This window comes from Hemiscyllium ocellatum, chromosome 9, assembly GCF_020745735.1.
Source record: "Hemiscyllium ocellatum isolate sHemOce1 chromosome 9, sHemOce1.pat.X.cur, whole genome shotgun sequence".
Lineage (NCBI taxonomy): Eukaryota > Metazoa > Chordata > Chondrichthyes > Orectolobiformes > Hemiscylliidae > Hemiscyllium > Hemiscyllium ocellatum.
In genome coordinates this window covers 111,142,392-111,168,612 of record NC_083409.1, presented here as the reverse complement: position 1 = coordinate 111,168,612, position 26,221 = coordinate 111,142,392, and the positions used below count along the sequence as shown (strand labels likewise).

Here is a 26,221-nt window from a genome sequence, read left to right as displayed (position 1 = left end):
AGCCACATCATCAATTTAACTTTATATATTTTACAAATATATGTCTGGATAAATTAATAAAACTTGCCGATGGGCATTGGTTTTATAATGAGCATGAAAGGCAGTCGTCCAAGGAGTGTTAGGATTTGGGGGACCTATTGCTTCTTTGAAATTAGTTAAAGGGAATAATGTTATTCCAAAGTCGTGAACTTTGGTCCTGATAAAAAGTGGTTTACTCAGCAACTTGATGACTCCAAGTGGTCACCTGATGCAGGGTTACTGACTATATATGAGGAGACAGAACCCAACCAACTCCAGATTCAACATGAAGGCGATCATCTTCTTGTTGGCTCTCGCCTTTGCGGGTAAGGCAGTGCTTGAAACACTCCCCTCTCCTGACCCCTACTATTTTTTCAAAAGCAAAATCTTGACCATTTGGTAAAGTCTATTCTCATTTATATTTCTTCTTTAATTTTCAGGAAGTGAACATGTCAACAGATTTGGTATGTATTTTGTATTCATATACTGTGAATATTTTTTGCTACCATTTCAGTTTGATACTTTACAATTTGATGCTACTTAACTGTTTCAATTTATGCAGATCCCAAGTTCTCTGAAAACAAGGTGCACACTTACAAATACGATGGTGTGATTCTGACTGGACTACCGGAGAAAGGCTTGAACAGAGCTGGTATTAGAATTAGCAGCAAAGTGAAAATCAGTGCACTTGGGTCAAATCAGTTCCTTCTTCAGGTAAGGAGATTTGTGGATTTTGCTGTGGTATGAGATCAGAGCGTTCAAGTGGAAATAGAATAATGTCATTCAAGAGATTGAATTGAGTCCTTCAGCCTTGGAAATGGATTTTACTTAAGAAATAATATAGAAGTTCCTACGTTCGATCAGACCTAAGCTTTTTAAATAGCATTAAAGCATCCAAAGCAATTAACAATGTTCTCGTGGCTTTAAATTTATTAGTGTTTTGATGACAGGAATGAAATGTTTTAGTGAGAAAATAATAAGATCTACCAAAGCCATAATTTTCCATGCCACAGTTTTCCAGGTCCAGCCACATGAATGTGCAAAATGAACTTGTTTACACTTTTCACTAAGACCAAGAGACAAAAGTGAGATGCTCCATAAATCTTTCATGACTTCCAAGGCAAAAGCAGGTCCTAAAGTAAGAAAGTAATGAGTAGTTAGCCTAACAACACTCATGATTTGGAGGTGCCGGTGTTGGACTGGGGTGTACCAAGTTAAAAATCACACAACACCAGGTTATAGTCCAACAGGTTTACTTGTAAACACTGGCTTTCAGAGCACTGCTCTTTCATCAGGTGGTTGTGTGATTTTTAACAACACACAAGAGGCTTTAAGCCATCCAGGATAAAACAGCTGCTCGATCAGCAACACATCCACAAATATCCATTTCCTCCATCACCAACACTTAGTACACACTGTTATCACTATCAACAAGGTTCACTGCAGAAATTCAACAAAGATCCTCAGACAGCACCTTCTAAACTCACAACTACTTCCATCTAGAAGGACAAAGGCAACTGATACATGGAACACTACCACCTGTAGGTTGTCCTCCAAGCCTCTTAACCAACCTGACTTGGAAATATATTGCCTTTCCTTTACTGTTCCTGGGTCAAAATCCTGCAATTCCCTCCCTAACACCATTGTGAGTCTACCTACAGCACAGGAACTACTACAGTTCAAGAAGACAGCTCACCACCACCTTCTCAAGGGATGAGCACGAAATGCCGGCCCAGCCAGCAATGCTCAGGTCCCACAGGAAATTTTGTAGAAGAACAGAGCCAAGGTAATTATGTGAGGGAGCAAGGAAAGGGACAAATACTGATCTGGTTCGATGATAGAAAATGAAAAAATGCTCACGAAACAAAAACTAAAGGCACGGATATGTTTGGCCAAATGACCTTTAACTGACAGTAATTATTCGGTGCACATGTACTGAAAATGGTGCAAGACAACTATGAACCCATTTATACTGGTTGGTTAGAGTATCAATCAGGATAAATCTTGTGCAATTTGCCATATCAAAAATGTCTGCAAGGCTCCAATCGCAGTTAAAGTGCACATATACAAAAGAATGCAAAGTGTTCAAGAAGCCCAAAGGAGTGTGTCTCTGAATGCTTCATAAACGGAGTTTGGTGCTGCTTTAGATATGCTCTTCAAGTTCTCAGATGGTATGGTGCAGGGGATCAGTCAGAATGCATAAGAAGGCAGAACTGAAGGATTAGGCAGTTTTGATTAATTAGTCGAGATGATGACAGTTACACACATATAATAGCAATGTAAATGTGGGTGAAAATCGTACCCTTTCCACGGATAAAGTCAAGCTGGTGGTAAATTATGTATTGACCTTGGCACAGTGTTAATCTCTGGTTCATTTCTTCATCTCAGCTTGAAAACCCTCAGCTTCAAGAGCTGAATGGGATTTGGCCCAAAGACCCGTTTTCATCTCTCCGTCAGCTGACAAGTAAACTGACCCCACACCTGATCACGCCTGTGAAGTTTGAGTACAAAAGTGGCCGAGTGGGATCTATCTTCGCTCCTGAAAAACTACCTGAAGATATCTTGAGTATCCACAAAGGAATCCTGAACATTTTGCAGATCACCATGAAAAAATCCCAAAACTTCTATGATTTGCAAGAGGTACTTTCTTTCTATCACAAAACCTTACAATTCTTTGGCTCTTACTGTGTCTCATGCAATTTTGCAAGCACACAATTATGGCCTTCCTACATAAGGAAGGATGTGCAGAGGGAATGGAGTAAAGATTCACTAAGGGACCGCAGGACTGATGTACGAGGAAACATTGATTTGATTGAACTTGTATGCACTGGAGTTTAGAAAAACATGAGAGAGGACCTGATTGAAATTTATAAAGTTCTAACAGAGCTGGCCAGACAAGAGGATATTGCCCCTTGGTGTTAACACTATATATCCAGGGTGACAGTCTTGGAATACAGGGTAGACTATTTAGGACTGAGATGTGGAAACATTTCTTCACACAGAAGATATAGTCAAAATGATGTTCAAAGGCACAAAGAGGGCTGGAGGGGAATCGACAATATAGTATTGAGATAGAGGGTCAGCCATGATTAGACTGACTGGTGAAGCAGTCGCGAAGAGTTGAATCAGCTTATGCCATTTCTTCATTGTTATCTTTCAATGAGTCCATTTTATTTTAACATTTCTAGGCTGGAATTGAAGGAATCTGCCATGCAAGATACATAGTTCAAGAGGACAGGAGAAATGAACGTTTGATTATTTCAAAAGCAAAAGACCTCACCAACTGTCAAGAGAGGATTTTAAAACAAACCGGAACAGTTTACACCCAGCTCTGCCCTTCCTGTCAACAGGTACATTTTTCATCATCATTTCTTTTTCAAATTATTCCACGCTAATTCACAATTGAAGTAAGATTTTTGCAGATGGAGAGTACATACACATATATGGAATACACATATATACACATACATAGGATACACATACATACACATATATACATACATATAGGATGCACATACAATGTCAACCTATCTGGTTTAAAATTTACGCAAAGCCCTACACTTGACTGTTGATTGCTATTATCTTGCACATTCTCCAGAGTAATGCCTCAACCATCAGAGACCACCTTCCCAGCCATTTGCTGCTCTCCTCTCATGAACTAGAAATGTTGTTTGCCCCTTGAATTGGAATCCTTTCGAGACTGGGGGTTGGCTAGCTCAGTTGGTTGGATAGTTGGTTTGCAATGCCAACTAACACCAACAGTTCACTTTAAATTCCCGCACCATGAAGAAATCTTCTCAATCTCTCTTCTTGTCTGAAGCACGGTGATCTTCAGGATAAACCCCCACCAGTTGCTTCTCTCTACTGAGAGAGCAGCACAGTGGTCTGGTAGCACGGTGGCATCTCTATCTTTTACTGATGAGTGCAAGATGAAAACCTTCAATAAAATGCTCTTATTGTCAAGAACTAAAAATAAGATCATTGTCGGTTTGAATCCAGCTCCCAACTGAAAGGCACCATTCTCTCATCTCTAAGATGAATTCGGTCATGACTGACTGTGTTTTCTGAACCTACCAATGGAACTACTCAGAAGCATAACAATGGAGATGTTGTTTTCCTATTTTCAGAGAGGCAAGAATATTCGTGCATCTGCTGCTACCACCATTGTCCTGAAACCTACATCTACAGGTGCAATCATTCACGAAGCCAGGTTACGAGAGGTTCATCAATTTACACCATTCCATGAACTTGATGGGACTGTTCAATTAGAGGCCAGGTAAGGCTTTGGACCTTATACAACCAATCCACCTAATTTCTAAGATTTATCACCATATCATATTACCTGCCATTCATTACGAGTCCTGTAACTTACAACTTGCAGCTATCTGTAACACTTGTAAACCTAAATCAAGATTAAATTTAGTCCAGAGCACGAAAATGCCATTTACTAATCTGTGAAACAAAAAGGTGTCCCCACTGACCCCAAACCCAATCCTTTTTCCACTTTATAAGTAGCAGATTGGCTTTCTTGCATTGTCACCTTCATTGGAACTAGCTTCTGATGACCATTTCCCAATGCAGGCAAAGCCTTATCTTGGAGAAGATCACATCTCAGTCCATGGAGTCTGTACCAGAAATGTCAAAACGTGGAAACTTACAATATCGCAGTGTGAACAGTGTTCTCCAGCAACCAATCCAGCTGCTTAAGGAGCAGAATTTGATCACACAGGTGAACATATTAGCAAATATTATTTTTATGTTTAAATTCATTCATGGGATGTGGTAAGGCGATCATTTATTGCCTTTAAAAAAGTGGTTGTGAGCCACCATTATGAGCATTTCTTTTCATTCATTAGATGTGGGTGTCGCTGACTGGATCAGCATTTACTGCCCATCCCTAATTGACCAGAAAAATCTGGAGTTAATGTAGGCCAGACTAAGTATGGACGTACATTTCCCTCTCTAAAGGATATTGTGAACCATTAACAACAATCACCATTAGGTAGCCATCTCTCTATTACAGACTTTTACCAAATTCAAATTTCACCATGATGGGATTTGAACCCATATCCCCAGAACATTGGCCTATGTTTCTGGATTGCCAGTGACATTATCACTATGCCACTATTACCACAATGATTCAGTGCTTGGGCTGTGAGCACAGCCATGAGGGAGGGGGATTTATCTCAAGAGGGTTGGAATATAAAAGCACCGTTGTGCTACTGAGACTTTCTAAAGCTCTGGTTAGGCCCCATTTGGAGTACCGTGTCCAGTTTTGGTCTCCACACCTCAGGAAGGACATACTGGCACTGGAGCGTGTCCAGCGGAGATTCACACAGATGATCCCTGGAATGGTTGGTCTAATATACGAGGAACGGTTGAGGATCCTGGGATTGTATTCAGTGGAGTTTAGAAGATTAAGGGGATATTTAATAGAAACTTACAAGATAATACATGGCTTGGAAAGGGTGGATGCTAGGAAATTAAGTAAGTAATCTAATCTAAAAAGAAATTGTTTCCGTTAGGTGAGGAGACTAAGACCCGCGGACACAGCCTTAGAATTAGAGGGGGTAAATTCAGAACAGAAATGCAGAGACATTTCTTCAGCCAGAGAGTGGTGGGCCTGTGGAATTCATTGCCGCAGAGTGCAGTGGAGGCCGGGACACTAAATGTCTTCAAGGCAGACATTGCTAAATTCTTGATGTCACGAGGAATTAAGGGCTACGGGGAGGATATGGGTAAGTGGAGCTGAAATGCCCATCAGCCATGATTGAATGGCGGAGTGGACTCAATGGGCCGAATGGCCTTACTTCCACTCCTATGTCTTATGGTCTTATGGTCTTCTGGGATACCAAGATTTTGACCCTGCTAAAAATGGCCACTGGAGGAATGCTGATATTGTCCAAAACTAGACTTGGAGTGGCGTCAGAGTTGGTGTGGCTCAGAGGGGATCTTCAAGGTGGGGAACATTCCACTCCAATTGCTGCTCTTATTCTGGGTTGTGGAGGTTGTAGGTTTCAAAGATGCTGTCAAATTAGCCTTAGTGAGTTGCTGCACTGCATCTTTAAATACACCTCTGCTGTCTCTGTGCATCAATGATGGACAGTAAGAACATTTCAGGCACTGATGGCAGTTGTCAATTAAGTGGGCTGCTTTGCCCAAGATGGCATTGAGTTTCTGGAGTGTTGTTGGAGCTGCACTTATCCAACCAATTCTTTGCCTCTTTCTGCAAACTTTGGCATAATTAATAAGCTTGATTTTAATAAGTGTCCTACTTTTAAAAAAATAGGTGAAAAATACCTTGGTTCACATGGCTCAGCACAACGTGCAGGAAATTCAAACCGATGCACCAAATCGACTCATTCAACTTGTCCAGTTACTCCGCTTAATTCCATACCGCTCCTTCGAAGACATTTGGCAAGAACTTAGCCAACAGCCTGAACAAAGGTAAAAGCATTAACATTACAACTTAAATTGAACTTTTTACATTATTATAATTACCTGCAAAATATTTTGAGTTGGAAGATCAACAGTGACTATCATTCAACAATATCACGAGCAATAGGACTCTTCTGCTCTGGTTTTCAATTGCAAATCTATATCTCTAAGTGTTTTTAGTAGTAATCCCAGAAGTGTAACTTGAATTTATCACCTATAATTTATTGGTTAACTTAGATGACAGATCCAAAGTGCAACGAGTTTGGACAATCTCAGTTGAAATCCACTGAATCTGTCAATGACTTGAGGTGTGGAATGATGTTTCTCTGGATGGCTGCTCCTCCCTGTATATTTTTCTTTGCTGCTTGCTGCTGTGTTCCTTCTTCAGCTGCTCATAACAACCTCCCAACTTCAATGATAAAGAAGCTGTAAAATTTGAAAAAAAAATGCCTTGTTCATGAGCACGTGAAGTAAACATTAGCCATCTTTCTGTTGGAGTCTTCACTGCTGGTGCTCAACTTGCCCCAGAAATTCATGGGTCATGGCTCATTGCTATGGGTTTTAGAACCTTCACTTCAGCCTAGGGTGACCTGCAAAAGAGCAGAAATCACCATTCTCCTGAAGTCTCAACTAACTTTGCCAACCAAAGGAATATTTTAGAGTCATAGAGATGTACAGCACGGAACAGGCCCATCGGTTTAACCCGTCCATGCCGACCACATATCCTAACCTAATCTAGTCCCATTCGCCAGAACTTGGCCCATATCCCTCTAAACCCTTCCTATTCATATACCCATCTCGATGCCTTTTAAATGCTGTAATTGTACCAGATTCCACTACTTGCTCTGACAGTTCATTCCATATACGCACCACTCTCTGCGTGAAAAAATTGTCCCTTTCCTCTCTCACCCTAAATTTATGCCCTTTAGTTTTGGTCTCCCCCACCCTGGGGGAAAGACTTTGTCTATTTATCCTATCCACGTCCCTCATGATTTTATAAACCTCATGAGATCACGCCTCAGCGTCCGAAGCTTATTAAAATGAAAAATAAGGTATAAGTTTATCACTGGCTGTCACATTTGGAACCTTCAGCTTTCAAGTATAACAATCCATGATGGTCAGATTGTTTTTGTCTCAAGGATAGATTTGATCAACTAACAAGCCAGTTCCATACAACAATCTCATCACTCGTTGCTAACCAGGGATTCTCAAATGTAGAGGATGAGTGAGCTGGTGTTGGGATTGGAGATGTTCTGTTGGTACAATGATAATTCAAACTCCAGAGTGGCTGGCAAGCTATGCTGCATCTTCAAACTGTACTTTAACTCATTGTAACAATTAATAGCAAGTTGTGCAGTATGTCCTATCAATTTGTTTCCTTCCTTTCACAGAATGTGAGCATCGCTGACTAGGCCAATATTTCTCACCTGCTCTTAATTACCTTAGTAAAAGTGGTGGAGAGCCACTTTCTTAAAGTATTGCAGTCCTTGGATTCTAGTAACACCCAAGATGCCATTAGGAAGGGAGTCATAAGATATATAGCATTAATAGTGAAGAAATAGTAATACATTTCCAAGATAGGACTGCATGTGGCTTGGAAGGGATCTTGCAGATGATGGTTTTCCCATGCATCTGCTGCCCTTGTCCTTCTAGGTAGTAGAGGCTGGAAGGCTTACAGAAAGCTGCCTCAGGAATTAACAATTAAGCATTTTAAATGTTGCTGTGTAATGCATCAGGTTATTGTAATGGCATATTGAATGGATACATTTTGATTCCTTATCGGAATAGCTAGCAAAGTACAACACATTCCAACTCATTATAGTCCTCCTGCAAAAATAGCAGTGAGCTGTCTTCTTGAACTGGTGTGTTTTCTGTAGTGAATAGAACTTGGAATAGCAGGATTGTGACTGATGATTTTAAATGAGAGAATGAATGAAAACTAGATGAAATTCTCATTTATTCACGAACTGTAGGCACTGGTTCCTCGAGGCACTTCCTGCTGTTGGAAGAATTGAATCTCTGAAATTCATAAAGAGCAAAATTCAAGAATCAGAGAATGTCAAAGCTGAACTAATTCAGGTTCTCGTTCTCGCTATGCACCAAATTAGAACTGACCGAGATGTTCTAAACTTAGCGATGGTGAGTACATATTAAAAATAAAATTGTTCTTTCAATATGGCCATCTTTAGCAACCATTAGCCAAGTTGTCAACTTCACATAAGCCATGATTGCAGGGACTGGAATTCTGGTAAGAATAGTAGATTTCATTCTCCCAAAATTATCAATGAATCCATTGATATTTTAGCAAATAAATTCTGACAACTTATAGTCATTGAGATTTACAGCACAGAAAAAGAGCCTTTGGCCTATCAAATCTGTGCTGGTCAAAAACAATGACCTAACTATTCTAATCCCATTCACCAGCACTTGGCCAACAGCCTTGTAAACTTTCGCACCACAAGTGCACATCCAAATACTTCCGCAATGCTAAGAGAGTTCCTGCCCCGAGTGAATTTCAGATTCCTACCACCCTCTGGGTGAAAAAGCTTTTCCTCACATACCTCTAAACCCCTTGTCCCTTACCTAAGATCTACACCCTCTGGTCATTAACGCCTCCATCAAGAGGAAACATTTCTTCCTGTCTACTCTGTCTATGCCTGTCATAACTTTCTCTGTCTCAATCATGTCCTCTCAACCTCCTTTGCTCCAAGGAAAATAACCCCAGTCTGTCTCTTCATAAGTGATACTCTCCAGCCAAGGTAACATCCTGGTAACTCTCCCTCTGCAGCCTCTCCAGTGCTATCATTTCCTTTAATGTGGATCCTGGAAATGCACGAAATACTCTGACTGTGGCCTAGCCATAGTTTTATACAGTGTCAGCATCACCTGTTCTTAAACTCATAGCAGAGAAAGTGAGGTCTACAGATGCTGGAGATCAGAGCTGAAAGTGTGTTGCTGGAAAAGCGCAGCAGGTCAGGCAGCATCAAAGGAGCAGGAAATTCGACATTTCAGGCATAAGCCCTTCATTCCTGATGAAGGGCTCATGCCCGAAACGTCGAATTTCCTGTTCCTTGGATGCTGCCTGACCTGCTGCGCTTTTCCAGCAACACACTTTCAGCTTAAACTCATAGCCTCCATTAATGAAGGAAAGTAAATTGAATACTTTTTTAATCACGTTATCTCCAATTCACAACCTAAGGGACCCGTGGACATGCACATCAAGGTCTCTCTTATCCTTTCTGCTTATCAGGGTCCCACCATTCACCATGTATTGCCTTGCCTTGTTGCTTGATGGTCACTTTAAAGTTACAGATATTTAAATTTTTTTCACATTCTACATGAAGTGGGATCCAACTCAGGCTCTCTGGATTATTTGTCCAGTACCATAATTCCAAACTAATTACCATTTTTGCAAGGTTAACAAGTACGTTGTATATATAACGCTTACTCTCATTTTCTTTCTCTGTGCAGGAAATCATTAAGCTTCCACAAATTACACGTCACTCCCTTTCTCGCAAACTTGTATTCCTTGCCTATGGTTCCATGGTTTTCAGGCAATGTGCACAGAAATCATCTTGCCCCGCTGATTTATTAAAAGTAAGCTAGGTTTAACTCATTGATTTGCCTTACACATTTTGCTGTGATTGTGAGCCTTCTGAATGTCTCCTAACTGGGACCTGTCCTTACAGCCTATCCATGATTTACTCATCGATGCCAACAGTCGGCCACTTGATGAGGGCATTGTTCTGGGCCTCAAGGCAATCGGCAATGCGGGGCAGCCAGAAAGCATCAAGAACATTTTGAAGCTACTACCTGGATATGGCACAGCGGCTACCAATCTCCCACTGAAAGTCAGAGTTGACGCTATCCTGGCTTTGCGCAACATTGCAAGAAAAGACCCACGCATTGTACGTGAACCTGATTTGTATTGTATTACTTCTGATGAAATTGACTTCTGTCTCAATTTATTTCTGAACTTGATAACATTCAACACATTAAATCATTCTTTGTTCTTTCATGATTAGATTAGATTAGATTACTTACAGTGTGGAAACAGGCCCTTCGGCCCAACAAGTCCACACCGACCCACCAAAGCGCACACCCAAACCCAGTCCCCTATATTGACCCCTGCACCCAATTCTACGGGCAATTTAGCACGGCCCGTTCACCTAACCTGCACATTTTTGGACTGTGGGAGGAAACCGGAGCACCCGGAGGAAACCCACACAGACACGGGGAGATGTGGCCATCACCGGTGATGCCATCCCTAACTGCCCTTGAATTGGGTGCCTTGCTCGGCCATCATAGAGGGCAGTTAGGAGCCAACTCACTGTACAGGTTAGCCCGGTAGATTTCTTTCCTTCCCCTAAAGTACATTTGTAAACCTGATATGTGACAGTGGTTTTATGGTCACCATTACTGAGACTAGCTTTTAAATCCAGATTTTTATTCAACTGAACTTAAATTGTGTGGGTGGAATTTTAATCTTGTCACCCAGGTCATTATCCTGTGCTTCTGGATTGCCAGTCTGGTAACATTCCTATTACACTGGCATCTCTCAATAAAAATAGTTAATTTTGGATAAAAATGACCACAACAAGGGGCATGAAAATTAAAGTTTGCCCCAACAGTCACTCATTACTCAAACCAGCCCACTTTCAATTCCACTGAATTCAGCAGCTTGATTATCTAGCCCAGTTTCAATGTCAGCTCCATGCGGTGCTACTGTTTTGTTTTATTTTCTCCAAGGTGCAACGTCTCGCTATCCAGATATTCCTCAATTTGAAGAATGATCCTGAAGAAAGAATCATGGCTTGTGCAGTACTCTTTAGCACCAAACCACCTCTGCCTTTAGTATCCATTGTGGCTAACTCACTGCTATATGAGACCAGTTTGCAAGTGGCAAGTTTTACTTACTCACACATGAGAGCTCTGTCCAGAAGTTCCCTTCCATCCATCAATTCACTGTAAGTAAACTGACCTCCTAAATCAGGGTAGTGTTGCAGCTTATTCAGCACTAAGTCCTGATGTTTGTTAAGCGTTGCTACTCTTATCATTCACAGGGCTGCTTCCTGCAATCTACTCTTGAAAATCTTAAGTCCCAAACTTGATCAACTTGGTTCCCGATTCAGCAAGGTTTACAGGGGTGACACATTCATGTGTAAGTATATTGGGTCTATTGCCTAGAGCAATGTTTATTAGGATAACTTAAATAGCCCTCTGAATTTATTGCCTTCAACATTGTGCTACCTTAAAATAGAAACAACCTCTATTTTGTAAAGCTTGTAGAATGATCCATGAACTATCCAGGTTAGCTAAAGACCATGAATGAGCCACAGATCAGCATGGTCAGCCTGAATGGTGGGGCAGTCTAGAGGGGCTGAATGGCCTAGTATTCCTTATGGTCTTGTGAACTGTATTCATGTATTTCTTTGAAGCTACTAGCCAATCAGCATTGTTTAAATATGTCCAATAGCCAAGCACCATTACATTTTTTACAAGGAAATATTGTAAAATTGTCTAATTTTTCTATTTTGTGATGTAGACCGAATGATGGCAGGAGCATCTGCTAAGGTTCTTTTGATTAGGACTTCTAGTAGTGTCATTCCTAAAGCACTCTTGGCCAAAGTCAGAGGTCATGCTCTTGGAGCTTCATCAGATTTAATCGAGGTAAGGTGCCAATTCACCTTGTCCAGCTGTGTATCTGTTAATGAGGATCTTCTGATGCATTGGTAGAATGTGACTGGAGGCCCAGGATTAAAGTCATAGCATTTCTGATCAGTTGATTAGAAAATATTTATGTATCTATTATTCTAGCTTATTTCATACATAGTTTTGTTTCCTACTATTTAATTCTTGTTTCATTTTAATCTTCAAAGGTTGGTTTACGAGCAGAAGGTCTCCAGGAGATCATGACGAAAGCTCCTTCACAACATCTCAACAAAATTGACAGCAGAAATATTCGTCGTATCTTAAACAAGGTGAGATCAGTTTATCCCCTTTAGTTTGTTGAGAAATGCTTTACCTAAGATTGTATGGACTAGTGAGTGTTCTGTATTAATACTTTATACTTGTTCTCCAGATGATAAACTGGAAACAATTACCAGAAGAGAAACCTCTGGCTTCAGCATATTTGAAACTGTTTGGTCAAGAATTAGCTTTTGTACAGCTCAGAAAGGACAATATTGATGGACTTAAACAGGTAGGAAACTTCTAACTTTATTACTTATAAAGAATATTTTTAATAAACTGGATGTTATGAAATTGCCAACTTTGATATAATTGAATTGCTGCTTTGCATTTGACAGAGTATCTCTGATCGAGCCAATAAATATGCACAAAAACTTAAAGAGGGGGTCAGCTTCAAGCCAGCCAAGGCATTGGTACCTGCTGAGATGCGGCATGTGGTACCTACAGCTATCGGTCTGCCAATGGAACTGGGCATCATTTCAGCTGCTGTAGCAATGTCCAAAGGTAAGATTTTCCTGAATGCTTGAACTCGGAGGAGAGAGAGCAAAGCTTTCCTTTAGTTTGAGCAGGGGATGGTCCTGATAGTGCTGGCATCTGCTGCCCCATCCTCTGCCAATGGGAAGCTCACATCATTCTCCCTCTCTCTGTCACCTTTTTTGCTCGTAATTCCCCGTAATTAGCATGGAATAGTATCACAGACTAGTGCAGCATTGGTAGAGGTTACATAAAACATAACTGGCACCGAGGAAAAAAAAAACAAATCATGACCTACTTTTGTCTTTGTTCCTTTTCTCAAAACAGTTTATGTCAAATCTGAAAGCAAAATCGATACCATTCAACAGCTGCTCTCTTCCAAAGTTCAACTGAATGCAAACCTCAACCCAAGGTATTCACGTGAAACTGTTTTACTTTCAGAACCAGAAATATCACCCATTAAACATATCTTCCTGTCAGTGATTTATGATGCTTCACAGCCTTACCAGGTCTCCTTACTGTCAATGCCTTCTGTTACTTTTCCAGTGTGTCTGTACAAACCAGAGTATTCATGGGAATAAATATGCCTCACATCCAATCAGGAATTGAGCTCCGAGCAAACGTCCGTTCAATTATTCCCGTGACTATAACTGCGAAGATAAACATAAAAGATGGAAATTTCAGGATTGAGAGTCTGCCAGCTGAAAAGGAGAACAGGATTCTATCTATGACGTACGCAATGCTATCTTGTTTGATTAATTGATAACAATTTGACATCGGATACAATATTATTGCCTAACACAATATTCAATGCTTAGTTCTCAGGTTTATGCTATTTCAAGAAACAGTGAGAATTTGCAGGCTGAGAAAATTACCCCAATTTTACCCGTGACACGAATAAATAATATTTCAAGACAAAAGTTTACATCTTCAATGTCCAAATCTGGATCAGTAAGCAAACCAGTTGTGGTACGTGATATTTGTTTCTTGCAATTATTTCAACATGCCTCACATTCAGATCTCCATTATTTCCCATCAATGGGGCCTGGTTTAGCTCAGTTGGTTTGAGTGTGATTTAGAATAACATTGACTAGATAGGTTCAACTCCTGCTCTGGCAGAGATTAATTTGGTATCTGCCTACCTTGTCCTGCCCCTAAGGGTGACATATTAAGGAAATTCAGCATGGCCAAGAGAATGCCTCAAGTCAAAACATCAACAAAAGTCACTTTTTTCAGGCAGAGCACACTTACCATATCAACCCATTACACTTTAGCCTCTCTCAGCATGTAGCAGCAAAAATAAAACAAATCTTTATGCTATCATTTCATGACTATCTTCCATTTCCTTGTGTCTTACAGTCACATCTGTCTCCAGAAACACTGTCTGACCAAGTTCCATGCTCTGAAGAGGAGCAGACGTCACGTGTTGCAAATCGCGCATCCTATCGCACGTGTGCAGAAGCAACTAAATTTGGCCTCAAAGCCTGTGTGGCTGCAAGAATGGAAAATGCCCTTTCCATCAAACACAGCCCACTGTATCGGTTAATTGGAGAGCATAGTTTGAATGTATCAATTGCACCAGGTAAGAGCACAAGAAAACATTTGCCTTAAAGTGCTGATGCATTGTAACTGAATATGATTGAAGCTTAGCTTTATGAGAACATGTGCATTGCAGTCCATGCAGACAACTGCCTTGTCATCAATTTCTTGCTGTCATCAGATGGGTCCAGTTAATTGTCTTATTCAGTGACATATATTGTAGCTCTATAAGCTTGGAAAGCGAGAAGCCATGCACACTAACTGTTACATATTGATTCAACAGGGATTTGCCTATGATTATAAGTATCATTTTTAAAAATTCCTGTACTGTACTTCTTCCCTGGAAATTACAGCATCTGGGTTGTGATGAAGTGATGTGCAAAGCTTAGGACTTGCAAGCATAGTTGTGGTCTCCTCACGTGTTTGTTTTTTTCTTTTCAATTGGCACTTTTTGACAGAAAGTAAATAAGGAATTCAGGAAGCAGATGTATTAAAGGATGGAAAGAAAAGGCAAGGAACTGGTATTAAGAAGATGGGGATGATTCAAGGAAGAAAACTGTAGAGCAGGCAGAAGGTCTAAATTGCAGTGTACACTTCCTCTATTCTATCCCTGATCACTGCTCCTTTTGTTAAAGTGATTGCCAATTAAAGAATCTGTGTGGAAGCAGGCCATTTGGCCCATCTAGTCCATACCAACCCTTCAAAGAGCACTCCACATTACCCATGGCTAATTCTTTCAGCTTGCATGAACCTGGATATAATGGGCAATTTATCATGGCCAATCCACCTAACCTGCACATCTTTGGATTGTGGGAGGAAACCAGAGCACTCAGAAGAAACCCATGCAGACATGGGCAAAATGTGCAAACTCCACACAGATATTTCCCTGAAGCCGGAATTGAACCCGGGTTTTTGGTGCTGTGAGGTAGCAGTACTAATCACTGAGCCAAAAAGAGATCTTCCAAAAGCAAACCATGCAATTTCCTACTGCTATCAGTTTGTACTGTCAAAAGTCATGACTTCATCTGTGAGCAGCAGAGGATGGGTTAAAATAAAGATTGGATAGAAAACACTAGAGGATCAGCAAGTGCAACTTGACTCATCCTTCTCTTTGAGTCACCATTTATTAGTTGCCTGATCCAAACTAGTGACATTCTTTGATGAATTGACAGCAATTATTCCAATACTGTATTTTTGGGTCTCCTTGAAGATTGTTTTTGTTGTATATTTTCCTCCCCATCAACTATTACTCAAATTCTTCTCATATAATCGACATCTGTTTGATTCCAGCTAATTCAGCATCAGATATTGAAAAGATTGTGTTGGAGATACAAGCAGGATCCAAAGCATCTTCAAAAATAATTCGACTTTCCGACAAACAGTCAGCCCCAAGTAAAGTTGCCAGCAATAGTCAAAGTCTTACACTGATGAAACAGGTATATTTTGATTAATATATGAGATAATGCATCATCTTACATCTTCAACATATCACAGATTTTGGAACTGTTAAGATACCCATATAGTAAGGAAGTTTGAAGCAAAGAAATTATATGATTATTCTCAATCATTCTCAAAGTGTGATGGCCATAATTGAAATATCATCTCTAACTCCATGAGATATCTTCACTCAGCTGTGAAGAAGTAGCTTGGAAAAATAAAGTCCCTGTTCTGATAATGACTCAAATAAAATGGTTCAATAGCTCCATAGCAGATCAAACTAATCTGCTGTGTTGAAAATGTTAACAGGTTTTGTATCTCATTCAGTTCTGACTAGAGGAATAGAATTAAATTCCACCATGGTTTCCAGTAAGTCAGTCTTTCTGGAAATCACAGCACACTCGCTAAACTTTGTTTTCCTATGCTGATCCTTCACATTGAGTCACTATTTTGGCAAAACAAGTTACTGTAAAATGTTGCTTTATTCACAGCAAAGAGTTAACAGCACTGCTTCGAGGTCAAGTTCCAGCAGCTCTTCCACAATGTCAAGAATGACACACTCTCGAAGCTCATCATCACCATCAACATCATCATCATCATCAAGCCATCGAAGCAGACATTCAGCGACAATCAGAATTCCTGGAAGGAAGTCCATGAGCTTGTCCAGCAGGAGCAGCAGCAGCAGCAGCAGCAGCAGTAGGCGCAGTAGGACCAGTAGGACCAGTAAGACCAGTAGGAAGAACAGTAGGAAGAACACCAAGAGCAGTGCAACTATCAGTAAGCCATCCAGCAGCAAATCCACCAGTAGCAGGCGGACCACCAGTAGCAGGCGGACCACCAGCAGCGGGCGGACCACCAGCAGCAGACGGACCACCAGCAGCCAGAGCAGCAGGTGGACCAGCAGGAGGCGGAGCAGCAGCCACCCCAGCTCTTACACTTCGGTAACCGTGGCTACAGTTCATGCCAATAATCTGCTGTTTTCTACGCTTGATCGGGGAATGAATGCTTTCCATTGAGCAAAGGTCTCTCTACCCCGTCTCATTGAGCAGAACACCATGATCAAAAACGGCCTTTCCAAGCTTTCAATATTACCCACTGGCCATGAGAGTGTGAAATGTACATTCATTTCCTGTAAGAGCTCTTTCAACCAACAGAGACAGAGCCATTCTGCCTGGGCTGGTTTTAAACTAGCTCACAGATAAAGTCAGTCTGTTTATAGAAAAAAGTATAGATAACAGGAGCAGGAGTAGGCCATTTGACTCTTTAAGTCAACTCCACCGTTCAATGTGATCACAGCTGATCATCAAACTATATCACATTTTTCCCTGTTCCTTTATGTCATGTTTTGCTTAGTATATTGAAGATAAGGATGACATGGTGGCTCAGTGGTTAGCACTGCTGCCTCACCAGTACCAGGGACCCTGGCTCTATCTAGCTTCAGGTGACTGTCTGTGTGGAGTTTCCACATTCTCACAGTGCCTGCATGGGTTTCATCCGGGTGCTCTGCTTTCCAAAGATGTGCATTGGCCATGTTAAATTCCCCATATAGTCTCCAGTGATGTGCAGACTAAGTGGATTATCTATAGGAAATGCAGGTTTAGAGATGGGAAGGGTCTGGATGGCATGTTCTTTGGAGGGGTGATATGGGCTCAATGGACTGCTTCCACACTTGAGGGATTCTGTAATTCTAAGATACGTGTGTGGAAATATGAGGGGAGATGGTGGAGGGGGACACCCTGGACTGATGTTTCTGCTCCTTTTAGGACTCTCTGTCTATCCACGGAGGTGATTCCTAACCCTATGGTCCCTGATTCTAAAGAAGGCTTCAGGCTATCATTGATATGTATGAGACAAACAGGGAATGCTGACAATGCAATGGCACACGATGAATTCAGTAAAGGGGCAGTAACTGTACTTAAATATATTTTCACAGTCACGGAGCAGACAAATCCTGGACCTTGCATTCATGCCATTTAAAGCTAGTGAGGTAAGATAATATTCTTCTCTAACAGTTATCAAGTGTGTTTTTTATTCTGTGATCTTTGAACATTTATGCAACATATCTGAGACACATTGTCTGGAGCTGATTTATTTTTTTGTATGAAAATGATGATGCACATTTGATGTTAACGCTATTCATACTGTGGCACTGATTTGTTTGAGATTGGCACAGATGAGTTTTACAGGTTAAAAAAAGCAAATACCCATACTTTTCAGCCAGAAGTCAGTGAGACAGTTTGGGCTCTGATTTCTGATCTGTATCTTCAGATTATCATTAATTTGTGAACTGGTTTTATTCAGTACACAGTCAGAAGTCGGACATCACAACGCTCCTTCATTTCAGCATCTAGCCAGAGCGAAAGCCGTGTGGTCAGGCGAAGACATAGCTCAAGACGGAGGTCAAGTAGTAGTAGTCGCAGTCACAGTCACAGTGAATCTATCCTCAAAGAATCTGCACAGGTTTGTGTCATTGTTACTGAGTGATTTTCAGTGCTTGGAGATGGCAGAGGATTTTTTTAAAAAACGTAACCTGTATTTTTATTTGTAATTTCAGCGCTATTTGATTAACAAGCTGGGTGCTCCTTCCCTCGTTATCCTGCTTCGAACCAGGAGGTCTGATAGCCGACAACAAGGTTACCAGCTCACGGGATACGGGAAAATATCGTCACGCTTGCCTCGGGTGCACTTGCGTTTGGTGGAACTGAACGAATCCAGTAACTGGAGAGTCTGCGCCGATGCAGCGATGCCCAGCTCCCATAAAGTGCTGGTAATGGCTGGGTGTCCCATAACTCACCTGTCTTCTGCTGGACATTTCTGAAGCGCCCACAGACAAATGTCTCCTTGACTCATTGTGACTTGTTTCCATTTTGCAGACATCAGCAAGGTGGGGTGAAAACTGTGAGAGATACAGAGTTTCCGTGAGATTATCCAGTGGTCGTCTTGCAAGTCATCCAGCAGTTAAGGTCAAAATGCAATGGGGAAAGATTCCTGACACTCTGAAGTATAATGCAAGGGTGTAAGTATTATAACATAATTAGAAATTTAGAATATAGTGGCATGAGTAAGCCATTTGAGCCTTGTTCAATATAATCCCTGTTTCCACTTTTTCCTCATATCTTTTGATTCCTTTAACTCTTAAGAACTATTTATATCTTTCTTGTATGTCTTTAATGTTTAGCCTCAACCATTTTCTGTAGCACAGAATTCCATAGGCTCACACTCTTGGGTGAAAGACATCTTTTATCTCAGTCCTAAATGGCCTACCCCACATGTTTCACAGGTCAGCGCAACAACGAGGGCCAAAGGGCCTGTACCACACTGTAATGTTCCATCTGGTTCTGGACTCAGACTTCATTGGGAATGTCCTTCCTGCATTTGGAATAGTGCACTTTCATTTTTGACTCAGTGTGGACTTGGTGGAATGAAAGATCTTTTCTGTACTGCAACCCACTATTCTTTCTAATCTGTTAGAATTTGACAAGTTTCTTTGATAGAAATCCTCATTCTTCTAAACTCTAATGAGTATTGTTCTAACCAATCTAGTAATTCCCCATATGTCAGTCCTGCCATCCTAGGAATCAGTCTGGTAAACCTTTGTTGCCCTCCATCGCCAGAATATCCCTTCTCTGGTAATCAGACCAAAACACTGCACACAATATTCCAGGTGTGGTCTTACCAATACCCTGTACAGTACAGCAAGACATCTGTGCTCCTGTGCTTGAATCCTCTCACTATGAAGGCCAATGTGCCATTTGTTTTCTTTGCCACCTGCTACACTTGCAATGCTTACCTATACTAACTGATGTACAAGGACACCTGGGTCTTGCTGCACCTCCCACTTTTCCATTCAGTTAATAATTTGCTTCATACTTTTGCTACCACAGGCAATAACTTCATATAATATAAATTGCACTTCATCTGTTTTGATTTGCATTGTGGACCCATTGCACAATATTAATATCCCAACCATTTCTTTTTGGATCAGGGTTGGTGACTATCTCCCAGGATTGGCCTATGCATTAGGATTCTCTCAAACCTACCAACGCAATCCTTCTCGTCAGATTACAACATTGGTGGCCCTAACTTCTCCACAATCGATTGATACAATCATCAGACTGCCCCGGGTATTTATTGAATATTGCTTCATGGTGCCTCAGTGATCTCTCCATTTCATACTTAGCTCTTTTGTGCCAGTAGGACTATAAACCTTTTCATTTCTCTTTTAGATGACAGCCTACTACCAGGGTTTGCAGATTCCTACATCATTGCCCATGCACGCAATAAGTGTACGCGTTCAACAAAAAGGCTTCAGTGGTGTGACTGAAATTCAGGACATGCTTCTGAAAATAGATGAACGTAATTATCATTTCAGATTCTTAACTTCAGAATTAACTGTGGTGGTCTGTTGTGAAATCTTGCCATGAATTTAATGTGAAGCCCATGCGGGTTATTTAAGTATTAAAACCAATTACAGATGTTCTATGGGGAGTAGAAAAAGCAGTGATGTTGGAAACATTTCCCTCCAGCCTATAGAAGGCACAGAAGTTCTTAAAGTTTTAGAATAATCTCAGGTGAATTTCTAAAGATGAAATAAAGGCAATGGTAAAGTCATCATAGTTTTACCAGACCATAGGGCTGGTCTCTCATTAGAGAGAAAGGGAGGGAGGGAGAGAGAGAGAGATGACTGGTGGTGGTTTAAGATGAGGCTCAACATGTCTCAAGTGAGGGGAGAGGTTGAGGAGTGTCCTTCATGGTAACCGTAGCTAGTACATGAATTGAATCCACACTGTTGGCATTAATCTGCATTACAAATCCAAAAGATGAAATACTGTTAACATAAGAGTATTAATAGTTCAATGAATATCTTACGTTAATGTTGTTGTTGTGCCTCCCATTTTAACTTTAACTTGTTAATTTCACATAGATTAACCAATCCATTATCATAACAGCTAGAGGTTACTATGAAGGACTGTCCTTCTCAATCTCTCCACTCACCTGAGGCATGGTGACCCTCAGGTTCAACCACCGCCAGTCAACACTCTCTAATGAGAGAGCAGCCTGATGAGACGAGGGCAACTTTACTTACTTTTATAAAGGCTAAAAGAATGAGATGAGTGTCAGCATTTATTTGTGTCATCTCCAATAATCTCCAAAACTTCCAAGTAAAAATAAGCCTGTTTGGAATGAAATCTGTTTCTATCAGTGATACTGACTACAACTCTTTGAGAATTTAGCACGGCTTTTATGTTGGTTGTGAAATCATTCTTTGCAAATATTTTTTGATTGTTCTGCAGATGTATGTATCGCAGAAAATGATACTGTTACATCCTTTGATGGGTTAGAAATGAAGAAACGATTACCTAACAGATGTTACCACGTCCTGACCCAGGACTGTTCAGAAACTCCAAGCTTCATATTATTGGTGAGACAAGCTAAATCTGACCAGCAACAGAAGGAAATAAAATTGTTGCTGGCTAAGAACAACACGTAAGTTATATCAGATTTCATCTTTGGTGATCTTTAATGTTTAATAGACATTTCTAGTTGAAGAGACTGTTTCATCAAAGGATATAATGGGGGAATATTCCAAAGCAGGTGATAATTTTTAAAAATACATTACTTCATAGGATATGGGTGTCATTGGCCAGTATTTAATGTCCAGATCTATTTGGCTTGAACTGAATGGTTCGCTAGGCCATTTCAGAGGGCAGCTAAAAGTCAATCATGATATTGTGGGCCTGTTGGTGAGATCCAGCAAGAACAGCAGAGTAAAAAAATCGAAAGAACAGTAGATGCTGGGAATCATAAATATACCATAAATTGCTGAAAAAAACTCAGCATCTGTGGAGAGCTTTTGGGTCCAATGACCCCTCTTCAGAATTGCAGATTTCCCTTCTGGAGGATTAATGAATGAGAATGTTTACAACAACTGGTGATAACTGTCATGACTCCCATAACTGAAGCTAGTATTCTATTCTAGATGTATTAACTGAACACATGTTCCACCAACTGTCATAACGGGGCTTGAACCTGCAACCCAGGATATTAACATTTGGTTTCCAGATTATGAGCCATGTAACATTACCATAATGCTGTTGTCTTTCTCCCCATTTAATACGAATATTATTTCTATGGTACTAAACAATGATACCACAATTTTAAATGAATACAAACTACCAGATCGGTGCAGGCACTGAATTAGTAACACACAAAAATATCAAGGATAGTGCACAATTCATGAAGATACTGAAGAATCATTAAGGGTGAAAGAGCTGAAGCATTAATGAAGATATTAAGTTACTCATGGATTGGATACCTTAGTAGCAGAACAACTATGACATTCCATTGCAATAATGACAGAATTTCAAAGAAAGTCACTACATATGAAACATTTTTGGACCTTTAAGAATGGTGAGAATACAAGATGCATGTGTTCATTTCTTTCCTTATTTCCTCCCTACGACTTTCAGTTTTCTGGTAGAGGAGAAAGAGAGAGATTTCATGATGGTGAATAATTGACATCCCATTCCTTCACTTAGCATGAAAGAAGAGAATGCAGGATATTCCATAAAAGATAAAGCAAATAGGGTGGAATGCCCAGTAGGGGAAATGTAGGATACCTGTACAGAAAAAAAAAAGTGAACATGGTTATTTGAATGCCTTTCTCTCACTCCACATATAAAATTGTTCTAATACCATAAACATTTACAGCTGTTTCATTCGGATTTGTCTGCTTGATTTTAAACAGGGTCATTGAAGCAATCCCTGGGCAAAATGGAATAAAGTTGCTTATCAATGACAATGTGCAAGATTCTAATCAGAAAATTGAAGAACTGGCTGGTGAGTAAAATTTCCATGCCTAACAGACTGCTGGTAATACATTCCCATTTTAGAAGTATCTTCGCATTTCTAAATATCAGGACCAAAATTGTACTGGACTAGTCATATAAATGACTAGTGGCTGCAACAGTAGCTCAGAGGCTGTGAACTCAGCATGAGTTAACTCATCTCTGAGCCTGTCCACCATCTACAAGGCACAAGATATTATCTCACTGGAGGCAGTTCAGATAAGATTCACTGGGATGATTCCTGGAGGGATTGTCTTAGGAGCAATGATTGAACAGGTAGGGACTCTACTCATTGTAATTTAAAAGAACTTGAGGTGGTCTCATTGAATTCTTAAGGGCCTGACAGGATAAGTATTGAGAGGGTGTTTCCCCACATGAAAGAGTTGAGTACCAGAGGGCACAGTCTCAGAATAAGGGGTGTCAACTTAAGACAGAGATGAGGATGAATTTCTACACTCAGTGAATTGTGAGTATTTGGAAATCCTTGCCACGTGGGGCAGAGCTCTTGTGTATATTTAAGGCTAAAATAGACGGATTCTCAATCAGTCAGGAAAACAGAGGTTACAGGGAAAGGGCAGGAAGGTGGACATGAGGAATATTGGATCAGTCATGATCATACTGACTGATGGAACAGGCTCAAGGGACTGAACAACCCACTCCATTTCCTATTTATTAAAGTCACGAGTTTGCTGGAATATTCACACTTGTATATTCCCACTTGGACACTATGCAAGAGTTCTTTGACCAGCTGTTCTGGATATTTGACTGTACTAGTCATCATGGTCCCTTGCACTATTTCATACAATTGGGAACAAACATTCAATTAGTGAATGCTGTCCTCGAGTTATGTAGAACCCTGAGAAATTATTCCTTCCATCTTTGGCTGTTGACGTTTTAAAACAAGCATAGTGCATAGTGTTGATATAGAGTCATACAACAGGAAACAGACTCTCAGTCCAACCAGTCCATGCTGACCATAATCCCAAACTAAACTAGTCCCACCTGCCTGCACTTTGTCTGTATCTCTCCAAATAATTCTTATGTACTTATCTAAATGGTCTTTTAAACGTTGTAGTTGTACTCCTATTCAGTTTCTCACTCTCTCCCCTTTAACAATACGCTTTTAAGATGTCCTTAGTTCTGGCACTAGGAAAGCAACATACAATCCTAAATTCACATCACAATTTAATCTTTGTGTTACTTCCAAAATTCCTTCAGCATCTAATTTAGTCCACATACCTTCCTCTTACAATCATCTTGTCGCTCAAAAGTTGTTCACTTTACCTTATTGACAGCAGTTTTTTGATGTACATTGTCAGAGGATTCAAAATGCCTGGTGTGGACACTTGTGGTGCAGGGATAGTGTTCTTACCTTTGAGCCGGGTTCAAGTGCAACCTGCTCCAGAGATGTTTTATAATAAATCTGAAGAAGTTAAATGAAAATGTCTGGAGAAGGCAGTCTCCACAATGGAAGACTGTATGCATGAGCAGCCCTTGCCTTACCCATCAGGGATTTTGTATGGAAGCTGCAATAAATTCTCAGCTTATAATTTATACATCTGAAGGAATTCACATTTTACATCTATGTACAACCGTATAGGTACAGGTTAATGTCCAGGCTAAGACAGAACATTTTCAATTAAAAAAATAAAGTAACTTAAAAATGTTTGGCTGGGATTATTGTAGTGTAGTGGTAATGCCCTGCCTCTGAACCAGGAGACCTGTGTCCAAAGTCCCACCTGCTCCAGAGGTGTGTAGTAACGTCTGAATAGGTTGATTAAAAATGTCTGTTTGGAAAAACGGATCTTTGTCTTCTTCCAGGCCTTGTATCTATTCATCAGAATGATACTGGAATTATTTTAGAGGCACCTTCAATCAATATTGACCAATTATACTTTGATGGAACTAGAGTTCAGGTATCTTTTGCTTTTTAACAAATTAAACCATTACATTTGGCATTATTGAACTGGAGTTGGTGTACTAATGTCTTTTTGCCATTGGGTCTAGATTGTGCTTGCACGGATGTTAAAGAAAACATGTGGTATTTGTGGACGTAATGATGGTGAGAAAAAAATGATCATGCCAAATCATGCAGAAGCTTCAGATGTTGAGCGCCTTTTCGACTCATGGACATATCCAGGACAATCCTGCACAGATGGTAAAAGAATCTCAACTCATTTTAAATTTTGTTCTCTCCCTAAATTATTGTCTTACCTGTATTTTTCTTTGGCAATAAACTGTACCTTCTTGAATTTCAGAGTGCACAGTTAGATCAGAATTTGTGCAATTAGGAAAGGTCATGGAATTTGAAGGGGTGGAATCCAGATGTTACTCTGTTGAAGCAGTCCAACGATGCCTGGAAGGCTGTACACCACTTGAAACACGATCTCAGCTTATCAATTTCCACTGTGTTCAAGCCAGTAAGTGTGTTGTATTAATGTATTGCATTAAACAACAAGAGCCACAAAATAGCAGAATTTACCTAGGATTATACGGCACAGAAATACATCAGTCAGCCAACTGTTCCATGCTCCAGTTCCACTTTTCTCCCATTTTTTCCTCATTGTAACCCTGTATTCCCTTCTTCCTCCAATCCTTACCTACCTCCCCATTAAATACATCTATAGTGTTCACTTCAACCACTGCCGGCCATAGCGGGTTCCATAGTCTTCCTGCTGTTTGGTTGAAGAAGTCTCTTCCAAATCCCCAGTGGAAATCTTATCCTCAGAAAGTAGCTGAAGCCAAAACATTGAATGCTTTCAAGAAGGAGTTAGACACAGTTCTTAAGGTGAAAGGGATCAAAAAGTATGGGAAGGAGGTGGGAACAGGGTGTTAGGTTAGATGATCAGTTGTGATCATATTGAATGATGAAGCATGCTTATAAAGGGCCAAATCGCCTACTCCTGTTCATATTTTCTATCAATGGCCTCTAGCTATTATGATGGGAACATATAGTTGTTTGGGAATTCAATTTATCATGCACCGAGTTAAAATGTTTTGTTCCAACAAATGTTTTGCATTTGGCTAAGTGCTTAGATCAACATATCCCCACAAACCCTACCGAAATCATGTAATCACATCTATTGTTAAAGAATCAAAAGTGAGATTATATAAACTCACAGTATGATATTACAGCAGTACATTATACTTTTAAATGCATTTAATTTTGTGTGTTTGCATTTAAAGTCCTGTATGCTCAGCCTTTCAATATTTATTCTGCTACTTTGGATCTCCCTGCATTCCTTTTCACTTTACATGAGATGTCCCCTTGGTTATCAGAAGATTCAGATATACACTGAAACAGATTAAAATGATGGTTAAATAGAGAGTGAAAGTCACCACTTTGCAAATATTTTTCTATCTGTTCTCCCTCTAATCCTGTACTTTTCCTATTGACAGATGTTACTGTACGTGATGCTACGATCTTCAGTCGGAAACCTGCAGATATACGCAGTTCAGTGGATTCCCCTAGTAACTGTATGTGCAAATGTACTTAA

The 26,221-nt window shown here is 40.3% G+C and overlaps 1 protein-coding gene across 1 annotated transcript; it reads left to right on the top strand.

The window, feature by feature from the left end:
* The first annotated feature begins 304 nt into the window (after nt 1-304).
* On the top strand, nt 305-26,221 carry LOC132818562 (vitellogenin-like). Its single transcript, XM_060829620.1, has 34 exons — nt 305-344; nt 459-482; nt 581-732; nt 2,407-2,658; nt 3,207-3,368; nt 4,146-4,294; nt 4,600-4,747; nt 6,308-6,465; nt 8,430-8,595; nt 9,928-10,053; nt 10,146-10,364; nt 11,206-11,423; nt 11,520-11,617; nt 12,002-12,126; nt 12,336-12,437; nt 12,539-12,658; nt 12,765-12,930; nt 13,228-13,312; nt 13,447-13,632; nt 13,719-13,869; nt 14,260-14,482; nt 15,730-15,875; nt 16,368-16,817; nt 18,178-18,336; nt 18,431-18,643; nt 18,750-18,892; nt 19,862-20,000; nt 20,103-20,232; nt 21,171-21,363; nt 22,625-22,716; nt 24,546-24,640; nt 24,732-24,882; nt 24,983-25,144; nt 26,124-26,221. Exons 1-34 carry the CDS (start codon nt 305-307, stop codon nt 26,219-26,221), a joined length of 5,241 nt encoding a protein of 1,746 aa, XP_060685603.1.

Excerpts from the sequence above, each read along its gene's own strand:
- LOC132818562 (XM_060829620.1), top strand. The coding sequence starts at position 305 with ATGAAGGCGATCATCTTCTTGTTGGCTCTCGCCTTTGCGG. Across the intron at positions 14,483-15,729 it reads GAATGTATCAATTGCACCAG|CTAATTCAGCATCAGATATT; the intron begins GTAAGAGCACAA and ends GTTTGATTCCAG. Across the intron at positions 24,883-24,982 it reads AGGACAATCCTGCACAGATG|AGTGCACAGTTAGATCAGAA; the intron begins GTAAAAGAATCT and ends CTTGAATTTCAG.